Source organism: Salvelinus namaycush, chromosome 35 (assembly GCF_016432855.1).
Source record: "Salvelinus namaycush isolate Seneca chromosome 35, SaNama_1.0, whole genome shotgun sequence".
Classification (NCBI taxonomy): Eukaryota; Metazoa; Chordata; class Actinopteri; order Salmoniformes; family Salmonidae; genus Salvelinus; species Salvelinus namaycush.
Window position 1 is genome coordinate 7,200,708 of NC_052341.1, and position 12,515 is coordinate 7,213,222.

Below are 12,515 nucleotides of genomic sequence, written 5' to 3' on the forward strand. Positions count from 1 at the left end.
ATTTCATTAACCTTTGACTATTGGATGTTCTTATAGGCACTTTAGTATTGCCAGTGTAACAGTATAGCTTCCATCCCTCTCCTCGCTCCTACCTGGGCTCGAACCAGGAACACAACGACAACAGCCACCCTCGAAGCAGCGTTACCCATGCAGAGCAAGGGGAATAACTACTCCAAGTCTCAGAGCGAGTGACGTTTGAAACGCTGTTAGCGCGCACCCCGCTAACTAGCTAGCCATTTCACATCGGTTACACCAGCCTAATCTCGGGAGTTGATAGGCTTGAAGCACAGCGAAGAGCTGCTGGCAAATGAAGGAAAGTGCTGTTTGAATGAATGCTTACGAGCCTGCTGCTGCCTACCACCGCTCAGTCAGACTGCTCTATCAAATCATAGACTTAGATATAACATAATAACACACAGAAATACGAGCCTTAGGTCATTAATATGGTCGAATCCGGAAACTATCATCTCGAAAACAAGACGTTTATTCTTTCAGTGAAATACGGAACCGTTTCGTATTTTATCTAACGGGTGGCATCCATAAGTCTAAATATTCCTGTTACATTGCACAACCTTCAATGTTATGTCATAATTACGTAAAATTCTGGCATATTAGGCGGCCCAAACTGTTGCATATACACTGACTCTGCGTGCAATGAACGCAAGAGAAGTGACACGATTTCACCTGGTTAATATTGCCTGCTAACCTGGTTTTCTTTTAGCTAAATATGCAGGTTTAAAAATATATACTTCTGTGTATTGACTTTAAGAAAGGCATTGATGTTTATGGTTAGGTACACATTGGAGCAACGATACGCACTGCATCGATTTTATGCAACGCAGGACACGCTAGATAAACTAGTAATATCATCAACCATGTGTAGTTAACTAGTGATTATGATTGATTGATTGTTTTTTATAAGATAAGTTTAATGCTAGCTAGCAACTTACCTTGGCTTCTACTGCATTCGCGTAACAGGCAGTCTCCTCGTGGAGTGCAATGTAATCAGGTGGTTAGAGCGCTGGACTAGTTAACTGTAAGGTTGCAAGATTGAATCTCCCGAGCTGACAAGGTAAAAATCTGTCGTTCTGCCCCTGAACGATGCAGTTAACCCACCGTTCCTAGGCCGTCATTGAAAATAAGAATGTGTTCTTAACTGACTTGCCTAGTTAAATAAAGATTAAATAAAGGTGTAAAAAAAAAACTTGAAATCGGCCCTAATTAATCGGCCATTCCGATTTAATCGGTCGACCTCTAACACACACACACACACGCGCATGAACACACACACACACACACACACACACACACACACACACACACACACACACACACACGCATGAACACACACACACACACACACATGCAGAAGTATACACCCAAACGTACATGTGCGCCCAGCTACAAACACCTTCACAGTAAGCCTGGTTCAACTATAGAATACACACCCAGCTATAAACACCTTCACATTAAGCCTGGTTCAACTATAGAATACACACCCAGCTATAAACACCTTCACATTAAGCCTGGTTCAACTATAGAATACACACCCAGCTATATACACCTTCACATTAAGCCTGGTTCAACTATAGAATACACACCCAGCTATAAACACCTTCATAGTAAGCCTGGTTCAACTATAGAATACACACCCAGCTATATACACCTTCACAGTAAGCCTGGTTCAACTATAGAATACACACCCAGCTATATACACCTTCACATTAAGCCTGGTTCAACTATAGAATACACACCCAGCTATATACACCTTCACATTAAGCCTGGTTCAACTATAGAATACACGCCCAGCTACAAACACCTTCACATTAAGCCTGGTTCAACTATAGAATACACACCCAGCTATATACACCTTCACATTAAGCCTGGTTCAACTATAGAATACACACCCAGCTATAAACACCTTCACATTAAGCCTGGTTCAACTATAGAATACACACCCAGCTATATACACCTTCACATTAAGCCTGGTTCAACTATAGAATACACACCCAGCTATAAACACCTTCACATTAAGCCTGGTTCAACTATAGAATACACACCCAGCTATATACACCTTCACATTAAGCCTGGTTCAACTATAGAATACACACCCAGCTATAAACACCTTCACATTAAGCCTGGTTCAACTATAGAATACACACCCAGCTATATACACCTTCACAGTAAGCCTGGTTCAACTATAGAATACACACCCAGCTATAAACACCTTCACATTAAGCCTGGTTCAACTATAGAATACACACCCAGCTATATACACCTTCACATTAAGCCTGGTTCAACTATAGAATACACACCCAGCTATAAACACCTTCACATTAAGCCTGGTTCAACTATAGAATACACACCCAGCTATATACACCTTCACAGTAAGCCTGGTTCAACTATAGAATACACACCCAGCTATAAACACCTTCACATTAAGCCTGGTTCAACTATAGAATACACACCCAGCTATATACACCTTCACATTAAGCCTGGTTCAACTATAGAATACACACCCAGCTATAAACACCTTCACATTAAGCCTGGTTCAACTATAGAATACACACCCAGCTATATACACCTTCACATTAAGCCTGGTTCAACTATAGAATACACACCCAGCTATAAACACCTTCACATTAAGCCTGGTTCAACTATAGAATACACACCCAGCTATAAACACCTTCACAGTAAGCCTGGTTCAACTATAGAATACACACCCAGCTATATACACCTTCACATTAAGCCTGGTTCAACTATAGAATACACACCCAGCTATAAACACCTTCACATTAAGCCTGGTTCAACTATAGAATACACACCCAGCTATAAACACCTTCACATTAAGCCTGGTTCAACTATAGAATACACACCCAGCTATATACACCTTCACATTAAGCCTGGTTCAACTATAGAATACACACCCAGCTATAAACACCTTCATAGTAAGCCTGGTTCAACTATAGAATACACACCCAGCTATATACACCTTCACAGTAAGCCTGGTTCAACTATAGAATACACACCCAGCTATATACACCTTCACATTAAGCCTGGTTCAACTATAGAATACACACCCAGCTATATACACCTTCACAGTAAGCCTGGTTCAACTATAGAATACACACCCAGCTATAAACACCTTCACATTAAGCCTGGTTCAACTATAGAATACACACCCAGCTATATACACCTTCACATTAAGCCTGGTTCAACTATAGAATACACACCCAGCTATAAACACCTTCACATTAAGCCTGGTTCAACTATAGAATACACACCCAGCTATATACACCTTCACATTAAGCCTGGTTCAACTATAGAATACACACCCAGCTATAAACACCTTCACATTAAGCCTGGTTCAACTATAGAATACACGCCAACTATGCAGCTGGAAATACTAAAAAACAAGGTCCTGAAACAAACTGTCAAATAAAAGTCTAAAAATATATAATTTTATTTAGTCACATACAGTTTTACAGCAGGTATAAATGGTGAAATGCTTATGTGTCAACAATGCAGTACATTAATCAATAATAACAATAGAGTCAACAATAACAAGTATTAGTAGTAATAATGGACTGTGTGACGTGGTAATAATGGACTGTGTGACGTGGTAATAATGGACTGTGTGACGTGGTAATAATGGACTGTGTGACGTGGTAATAATGGACTGTGTGACGTGGTAATAATGGACTGTGTGACGTGGTAATAATGGACTGTGTGACGTGGTAATAATGGACTGTGTGACGTGGTAATAATGGACTGTGTGACGTGGTAATAATGGACTGTGTGACGTGGTAATAATGGACTGTGTGACGTGGTAATAATGGACTGTGTGACGTGGTAATAATGGACTGTGTGACGTGGTAATAATGGACTGTGTGACGTGGTAATAATGGACTGTGTGACGTGGTAATAATGGACTGTGTGACGTGGTAATAATGGACTGTGTGACGTGGTAATAATGGACTGTGTGACGTGGTAATAATGGACTGTGTGACGTGGTAATAATGGACTGTGTGACGTGGTAATAATGGACTGTGTGACGTGGTAATAATGGACTGTGTGACGTGGTAATAATGGACTGTGTGACGTGGTAATAATGGACTGTGTGACGTGGTAATAATGGACTGTGTGACGTGGTAATAATGGACTGTGTGACGTGGTAATAATGGACTGTGTGACGTGGTAATAATGGACTGTGTGACGTGGTAATAATGGACTGTGTGACGTGGTAATAATGGACTGTGTGACGTGGTAATAATGGACCGTGTGACGTGGTAATAATGGACCGTGTGACGTGGTAATAATGGACCGTGTGACGTGGTAATAATGGACCGTGTGACGTGGTAATAATGGACCGTGTGACGTGGTAATAATGGACCGTGTGACGTGGTAATAATGGACCGTGTGACGCGGTAATAATGGACCGTGTGACGCGGTAATAATGGACCGTGTGACGCGGTAATAATGGACCGTGTGACGCGGTAATAATGGACCGTGTGACGCGGTAATAATGGACCGTGTGACGCGGTAATAATGGACCGTGTGACGTGGTAATAATGGACCGTGTGACGCGGTAATAATGGACCGTGTGACGCGGTAATAATGGACCGTGTGACGCGGTAATAATGGACCGTGTGACGCGGTACTAGTGGACCGTGTGACGCGGTACTAGTGGACCGTGTGACGCGGTACTAGTGGACCGTGTGACGCGGTACTAGTGGACCGTGTGACGCGGTACTAGTGGACCGTGTGACGCGGTACTAGTGGACCGTGTGACGCGGTACTAGTGGACCGTGTGACGCGGTACTAGTGGACCGTGTGACGCGGTACTAGTGGACCGTGTGACGCGGTACTAGTGGACCGTGTGACGCGGTACTAGTGGACCGTGTGACGCGGTACTAGTGGACCGTGTGACGCGGTACTAGTGGACCGTGTGACGCGGTACTAGTGGACCGTGTGACGCGGTACTAGTGGACCGTGTGACGCGGTACTAGTGGACCGTGTGACGCGGTACTAGTGGGCTGTGTTGCGCGGTGTTGCGCGGTACTAGTGGGCTGTGTTGCGCGGTACTAGTGGGCGGTGTTGCGCGGTACTAGTGGGCTGCTTGCCAGATGGGTGACTGGAGTCCTTGACTATATTTCCTCAGAGTAGATGTCCTGGAGGGCATAACACACACACACGGTGGCAGACACACACACACCGTGTAATAGGATTATCAGGGCCAGATTGGGAAGTGTAGACTCAGTTTTAAAATCCTGAGACTGCTTTATTTGTGTGTGTGTGTGTGTGTGTGTGTGTGTGTGTGTGTGTGTGTGTGTGTGTGTGTGTGTGTGTGTGTGTGTGTGTGTGTGTGTGTGTGTGTGTGTGTGTGTGTGTGTGTGTGTGTCCACTGAAGGGAAATCCCAGTTGAAAGCTCAAGTGAGTCGTTGACAGGTCCCTGCTGTGAGAGCAAACTCGGCTGTGTGTGTACTGGGTGATAATTCCAGCAGAATGACAACATCCCACTTCCTTCATGGACACACACACTGAGAGCATAGTGAGCCTCCCTCCTCAGCAGTAGTGATGATATGACAGCTCTTTCTCTCTGGGAATGAAAGCTCTCTGTGTGTGGGAATGAACTATCTCTCTCTGTGTGGGAATGAAAGCTCTCTCTCTGTGTGGGAATGAAAGCTCTCTGTGTGTGGGAATGAACTATCTCTCTCTGTGTGGGAATGAAAGCTCTCTCTCTGTGTGGGAATGAACTCTCTCTCTCTGTGTGGGAATGAAAGCTCTCTCTGTGTGGGAATGAAAGCTCTCTCTGTGTGGGAATGAAAGCTCTCTCTGTGTGGGAATGAAAGCTCTCTCTGTGTGGGAATGAAAGCTCTCTCTGTGTGGGAATGAAAGCTCTCTCTGTGTGGGAATGAAAGCTCTCTCTGTGTGGGAATGAAAGCTCTCTCTGTGTGGGAATGAAAGCTCTCTCTGTGTGGGAATGAAAGCTCTCTCTGTGTGGGAATGAAAGCTCTCTCTGTGGGAATGAAAGCTCTCTCTGTGTGGGAATGAAAGCTCTCTCTGTGGGAATGAAAGCTCTCTCTGTGTGGGAATGAAGGCTCTCTGTGTGGGAATGAAGGCTCTCTGTGTGGGAATGAAGGCTCTCTGTGTGGGAATGAAGGCTCTCTGTGTGGGAATGAAGGCTCTCTCTGTGTGGGAATGAAGGCTCTCTCTGTGTGGGAATGAAGGCTCTCTCTGTGTGTGGGAATGAAGGCTCTCTCTGTGTGTGGGAATGAAAGCTCTCTCTGTGTGTGGGAATGAAAGCTCTCTGTGTGGGAATGAAAGCTCTCTCTGTGTGGGAATGAAAGCTCTCTCTGTGTGGGAATGAAAGCTCTCTCTGTGTGGGAATGAAAGCTCCCTCTCTGTGTGGGAACGAAAGCTCTCTGTGTGGGAACGAAAGCTCTCTGTGTGTGGGAATGAAAACTCTCTCTCTGTGTGTGGGAATGAAAGCTCTCTCTGTGTGTGGGAATGAAAGCTCTCTGTGTGTGGGAATGAAAGCTCTCTCTGTGTGGGAATGAAAGCTCTCTGTGTGTAGGAATGAAAGCTCTCTGTGTGTGGGAATGAAAGCTCTCTCTCTGTGTGGGAATGAAAACTCTTGCAGAACTGCTCTGCTACCACCATTTTGTCACATTTAATCACTAGCTATTACATAAGGAGGTTGCAGATTCGGTTTTATGAAGTTGTTTACCTAAAGGGGTAGGATGCATCTCGTAGGTGGGACCTGAGACTTAAGTTCTTAAACAGACACACACACCTTCCCCATCCTTTACGCTGTGTGTGTTTCTGCTTCTGGCCTGCAGGGGGTTCTGTCTCATGTCAGGTCTCGTTACCAAGCCAACGGCAGCAGCCCTTCCTGTCAAGAGCTCCTCCCACCAGTATTGGCTCCGCCCCCCATATTGAGGACTCCTACGCCTTGTACTATGACCACGCAGGTACACACTCACACACACACACACACACACACACACACACACACACACTCTATCTCACACACACACACACTATCTCTCACACACACACACACACACACACACACACACACACACACTTCCTCTATGAAGTTACTTACAGATGCTCTCGACTAATACTACCTGTCCAGTCAATGTCTTGGGAACAACGTGGCTTCTAATTTATTGGGGCCCAGACCCCCTACTCCATACCCGCCTTAGTCCTGCTGAGAGTTACCCTGGCCTAGGGTCCTCTGACCCCACTACCCGCCTGGCCCCCACTCCTCAGCACACCTCCACCAGACCAGGCTTACTGTGTGTGTGTTTGTTAGGTACCTGTACACCTGGCAGTCTCCCTACAGCCTCAGCTAATCCAGCTAGCCCATGTGAGGAGATATGGGTCCTCAGGAGCTCTCCCACTGGTAAGAGTGTGTACCCAGCTAATCCAGCTAGCCCCTGTGAGGAGATATGGGTCCTCAGGAGCTCTCCCACTGGTAAGAGTGTGTACCCAGCTAATCCAGCTAGCCCCTGTGAGGAGATATGGGTCCTCAGGAGCTCTCCCACTGGTAAGAGTGTGTACTCAGCTAATCCAGCTAGCCCCTGTGAGGAGATATGGGTCCTCAGGAGCTCTCCCACTGGTAAGAGTGTGTACTCAGCTAATCCAGCTAGCCCCTGTGAGGAGATATGGGTCCTCAGGAGATCTCCCACTGGTAAGAGTGTATACCCAGCTAATCCAGCTAGCCCCTGTGAGGAGATATGGGTCCTCAGGAGCTCTCCCACTGGTAAGAGTGTGTACCCAGCTAATCCAGCTAGCCCCTGTGAGGAGATATGGGTCCTCGGGAGCTCTCCCACTGGTAAGAGTGTGTACCCAGCTAATCCAGCTAGCCCATGTGAGGAGATATGGGTCCTCAGGAGCTCTCCCACTGGTAAGAGTGTGTGTACCCAGCTACCCAAACTACCTCCGTGCCCCCCTGTTCACCCACTCCCCTAGATGTACCCCACTACCCCCTCTAAAAGTCCAGATTACTGCCTAGAGAGATGCTGACCTGCCCCCCTCCAAGCGTCCCGTCCAAGTGTCCATTCCCAGCTAATTCCGCGATCTTGATCCAATCTAATACTGTACACTGCTCGACTGATCCTCTCTCCTTCTGGCTTCTCCACTCTTCTCTCCCTCCATCCCTTGAGAGGGTTGTGGCAGAGCCCATGGAAGCAAACTTTGCCACTATGTTGAACTCCCTCCCGCTCTCTTCTCACGCTCTCTCTCTCTCTCTCTCTCTCTCTCTCTGTCCCTCTGTCTCTCTCTCTCTCTGTCCCTCTGTCTCTCTCTCTCTCTGTCCCTCTCTCTCTCTCTCTCTCTCTCTGTCCCTCTCTCTCTGTCCCGCTCTCTTCTCACGCTCTCTCTCTCTCTCTCTCTCTCTCTCTCTCTCTCTCTCTCTCTCTCTCTCTCTCTCTCTCTCTCTCTCTCTCTCTCTCTGTCTCTCTGTCTCTCTGTCTCTCTCTCTGTCCCTCTGTCTGTCCCTCTGTCTTTCTCTCTCTCTCTGTCCCTCTGTCTTTCTCTCTCTCTCTGTCCCTCTGTCTGTCCCTCTGTCTGTTTCTCTCTCTCTGTCTGTCCCTCTGTCCCTCTGTCTGTTTCTCTCTCTCTCTCTGTCCCGCTCTCTTCTCACGCTCTCTCTCTCTCTCTCTCTCTCTCTCTCTCTCTCTCTGTCTCTCTGTCTCTCTGTCTCTCTGTCTCTCTGTCTCTCTGTCTCTCTGTCTCTCTGTCTCTCTGTCTCTCTGTCTCTCTCTCTCTGTCCCTCTGTCTCTCTCTCTCTCTCTGTCTCTCTCTCTCTCTGTCTCTGTCTCTCTCTCTTTCTCCTCATTGTCCATCTAGCAGGAGACAGGAACAGTGTTGGCAGTGCAGGCAGCAGTGCAGGTAGTGTGGGCAGCAGTCGTAGTGCTGGCAGCGGGCAGAGCTCAGAGAACGGCTTCGGACAGAATGGGACACACAAGGTGAGTAACCTGGCAGTTATCATTGAAATGTTCTAGATATCATCAGCTTAAGTAAAGATTGCACTTGGTTTCAGGAAAATAAAGATAGACAGTATGCCCACTTTGTTTCACGGTCATATGGACCACAAACAGCTGAACAAGGTATCCCTCTTCCTGTGTGTAGCTGGCTCCCTCTGCTGGTGAGTCCAGAGAACAGCAGTTCCTCCCTGCAGGACCAGACCCCAGCAAACAACCTGATGGACATACAGGTCTCTTACCTTGTACACTACTTACCATTCAGCTCTACCCTCTTCTCTTCTGTTACCCTTCAGCTCTACCCTATTCTCTTCTGTTACCCTTCAGCTCTACCCCCTTCTCTTCTGTTACCCTTCAGCTCTTCTCTTCTGTTACCCTTCAGCTCTACCCTCTTCTCTTCTGTTACCCTTCAGCTCTACCCCCTTCTCTTCTGTTACCCTTCAGCTCTACCCCCTTCTCTTCTGTTACCCTTCAGCTCTACCCTCTTCTCTTCTGTTACCCTTCAGCTCTTCTCTTCTGTTACCCTTCAGCTCTACCCTCTTCTCTTCTGTTACCCTTCAGCTCTACCCTCTTCTCTTCTGTTACCCTTCAGCTCTACCCTCTTCTCTTCTGTTACCCTTCAGCTCTACCCTCTTCTCTTCTGTTACCCTTCAGCTCTACCCTCTTCTCTTCTGTTACCCTTCAGCTCTACCCTCTTCTCTTCTGTTACCCTTCAGCTCTACCCCATTCTCTTCTGTTACCCTTCAGCTCTACCCTCTTCTCTTCTGTTACCCTTCAGCTCTACCCCCTTCTCTTCTGTTACCCTTCAGCTCTACCCTCTTCTCTTCTGTTACCCTTCAGCTCTACCCTCTTCTCTTCTGTTACCCTTCAGCTCTACCCCCTTCTCTTCTGTTACCCTTCAGCTCTACCCTCTTCTCTTCTGTTGCCCTTCAGCTCTACCCTCTTCTCCTCTATTACCCTTCAGCTCTACCCTCTTCTCTTCTGTTACCCTTCAGCTCTACCCTCTTCTCTTCTGTTACCCTTCAGCTCTACCCTCTTCTCTTCTGTTACCCTTCAGCTCTACCCTCTTCTGTTACCCTTCAGCTCTACCCTCTTCTGTTACCCTTCAGCTCTACCCTCTTCTGTTACCCTTCAGCTCTACCCCATTCTCTTCTGTTGCCCTTCAGCTCTACCCTCTTCTCTTCTGTTGCCCTTCAGCTCTACCCTCTTCTCTTCTGTTACCCTTCAGCTCTACCCCATTCTCTTCTGTTACCCTTCAGCTCTACCCTCTTCTCTTCTGTTACCCTTCAGCTCTACCCCCTTCTCTTCTGTTACCCTTCAGCTCTACCCTCTTCTCTTCTGTTGCCCTTCAGCTCTTCTCTTCTGTTACCCTTCAGCTCTACCCCCTTCTCTTTTGTTACCCTTCAGCTCTACCCCCTTCTCTTCTGTTACCCTTCAGCTCTACCCCCTTCTCTTCTGTTACCCTTCAGCTCTACCCTCTTCTCTTCTGTTGCCCTTCAGCTCTTCTCTTCTGTTACCCTTCAGCTCTACCCTCTTCTCTTCTGTTACCCTTCAGCTCTACCCTCTTCTCTTCTGTTACCCTTCAGCTCTACCCCCTTCTCTTCTGTTACCCTTCAGCTCTACCCTCTTCTCTTCTGTTGCCCTTCAGCTCTTCTCTTCTGTTACCCTTCAGCTCTACCCTCTTCTCTTCTGTTACCCTTCAGCTCTACCCCCTTCTCTTCTGTTACCCTTCAGCTCTACCCTCTTCTCTTCTGTTACCCTTCAGCTCTACCCTCTTCTCCTCTATTACCCTTCAGCTCTACCCTCTTCTCTTCTGTTACCCTTCAGCTCTACCCCATTCTCTTCTGTTACCCTTCAGCTCTACCCTCTTCTCTTCTGTTACCCTTCAGCTCTACCCTCTTCTCTTCTGTTACCCTTCAGCTCTACCCTCTTCTCTTCTGTTACCCTTCAGCTCTACCCTCTTCTCCTCTATTACCCTTCAGCTCTACCCTCTTCTCTTCTGTTACCCTTCAGCTCTACCCTCTTCTCTTCTGTTACCCTTCAGCTCTTCTCTTCTGTTACCCTTCAGCTCTACCCTCTTCTCTTCTGTTACCCTTCAGCTCTACCCCATTCTCTTCTGTTACCCTTCAGCTCTACCCTCTTCTCTTCTGTTACCCTTCAGCTCTACCCCCTTCTCTTCTGTTACCCTTCAGCTCTACCCCCTTCTCTTCTGTTACCCTTCAGCTCTACCCCCTTCTCTTCTGTTACCCTTCAGCTCTACCCTCTTCTCTTCTGTTGCCCTTCAGCTCTTCTCTTCTGTTACCCTTCAGCTCTACCCCCTTCTCTTCTGTTACCCTTCAGCTCTACCCCCTTCTCTTCTGTTACCCTTCAGCTCTACCCTCTTCTCTTCTGTTGCCCTTCAGCTCTTCTCTTCTGTTACCCTTCAGCTCTACCCTCTTCTCTTCTGTTACCCTTCAGCTCTACCCTCTTCTCTTCTGTTACCCTTCAGCTCTACCCCCTTCTCTTCTGTTACCCTTCAGCTCTACCCTCTTCTCTTCTGTTGCCCTTCAGCTCTTCTCTTCTGTTACCCTTCAGCTCTACCCTCTTCTCTTCTGTTACCCTTCAGCTCTACCCCCTTCTCTTCTGTTACCCTTCAGCTCTACCCTCTTCTCTTACCCTTCAGCTCTACCCTCTTCTCCTCTATTACCCTTCAGCTCTACCCTCTTCTCTTCTGTTACCCTTCAGCTCTACCCCATTCTCTTCTGTTACCCTTCAGCTCTACCCTCTTCTCTTCTGTTACCCTTCAGCTCTACCCTCTTCTCTTCTGTTACCCTTCAGCTCTACCCTCTTCTCTTCTGTTACCCTTCAGCTCTACCCTCTTCTCCTCTATTACCCTTCAGCTCTACCCTCTTCTCTTCTGTTACCCTTCAGCTCTACCCTCTTCTCTTCTGTTACCCTTCAGCTCTACCCTCTTCTCTTCTGTTACCCTTCAGCTCTACCCTCTTCTCTTCTGTTACCCTTCAGCTCTACCCTCTTCTCTTCTGTTACCCTTCAGCTCTACCCCCTTCTCTTCTGTTACCCTTCAGCTCTACCCCCTTCTCTTCTGTTACCCTTCAGCTCTACCCTCTTCTCCTCTATTACCCTTCAGCTCTACCCTCTTCTCCTCTATTACCCTTCAGCTCTACCCCATTCTCTTCTGTTACCCTTCAGCTCTACCCTCTTCTCTTCTGTTACCCTTCAGCTCTACCCTCTTCTCCTCTATTACCCTTCAGCTCTACCCTCTTCTCTTCTGTTACCCTTCAGCTCTACCCTCTTCTCTTCTGTTACCCTTCAGCTCTACCCTCTTCTCTTCTGTTACCCTTCAGCTCTACCCTCTTCTCCTCTATTACCCTTCAGCTCTACCCTCTTCTGTTACCCTTCAGCTCTACCCTCTTCTCCTCTATTACCCTTCAGCTCTACCCTCTTCTGTTACCCTTCAGCTCTACCCTCTTCTGTTACCCTTCAGCTCTACCCTCTTCTCTTCTGTTGCCCTTCAGCTCTACC

General features: G+C 47.3%; 1 protein-coding gene across 3 annotated transcripts in view; it reads left to right on the forward strand.

Moving 5' to 3' along the window:
- The window catches only part of LOC120029334 (caskin-2-like), a 94,320-nt gene that overhangs the window by 69,305 nt on the left and 12,500 nt on the right, over positions 1–12,515 (forward strand). The window contains exons 12-15 of one of the 3 annotated variants that reach the window (XM_038974566.1): positions 6,843–6,974; positions 7,322–7,915; positions 8,860–8,978; positions 9,142–9,226. In XM_038974566.1, the coding sequence (XP_038830494.1) occupies positions 6,843–6,974; positions 7,322–7,915; positions 8,860–8,978; positions 9,142–9,226 (930 nt within the window). The remainder of the gene's footprint in view (positions 1–6,842; positions 6,975–7,321; positions 7,916–8,859; positions 8,979–9,141; positions 9,227–12,515) is intronic. The other 2 variants (XM_038974567.1, XM_038974568.1) reach the window with 2 other exon arrangements.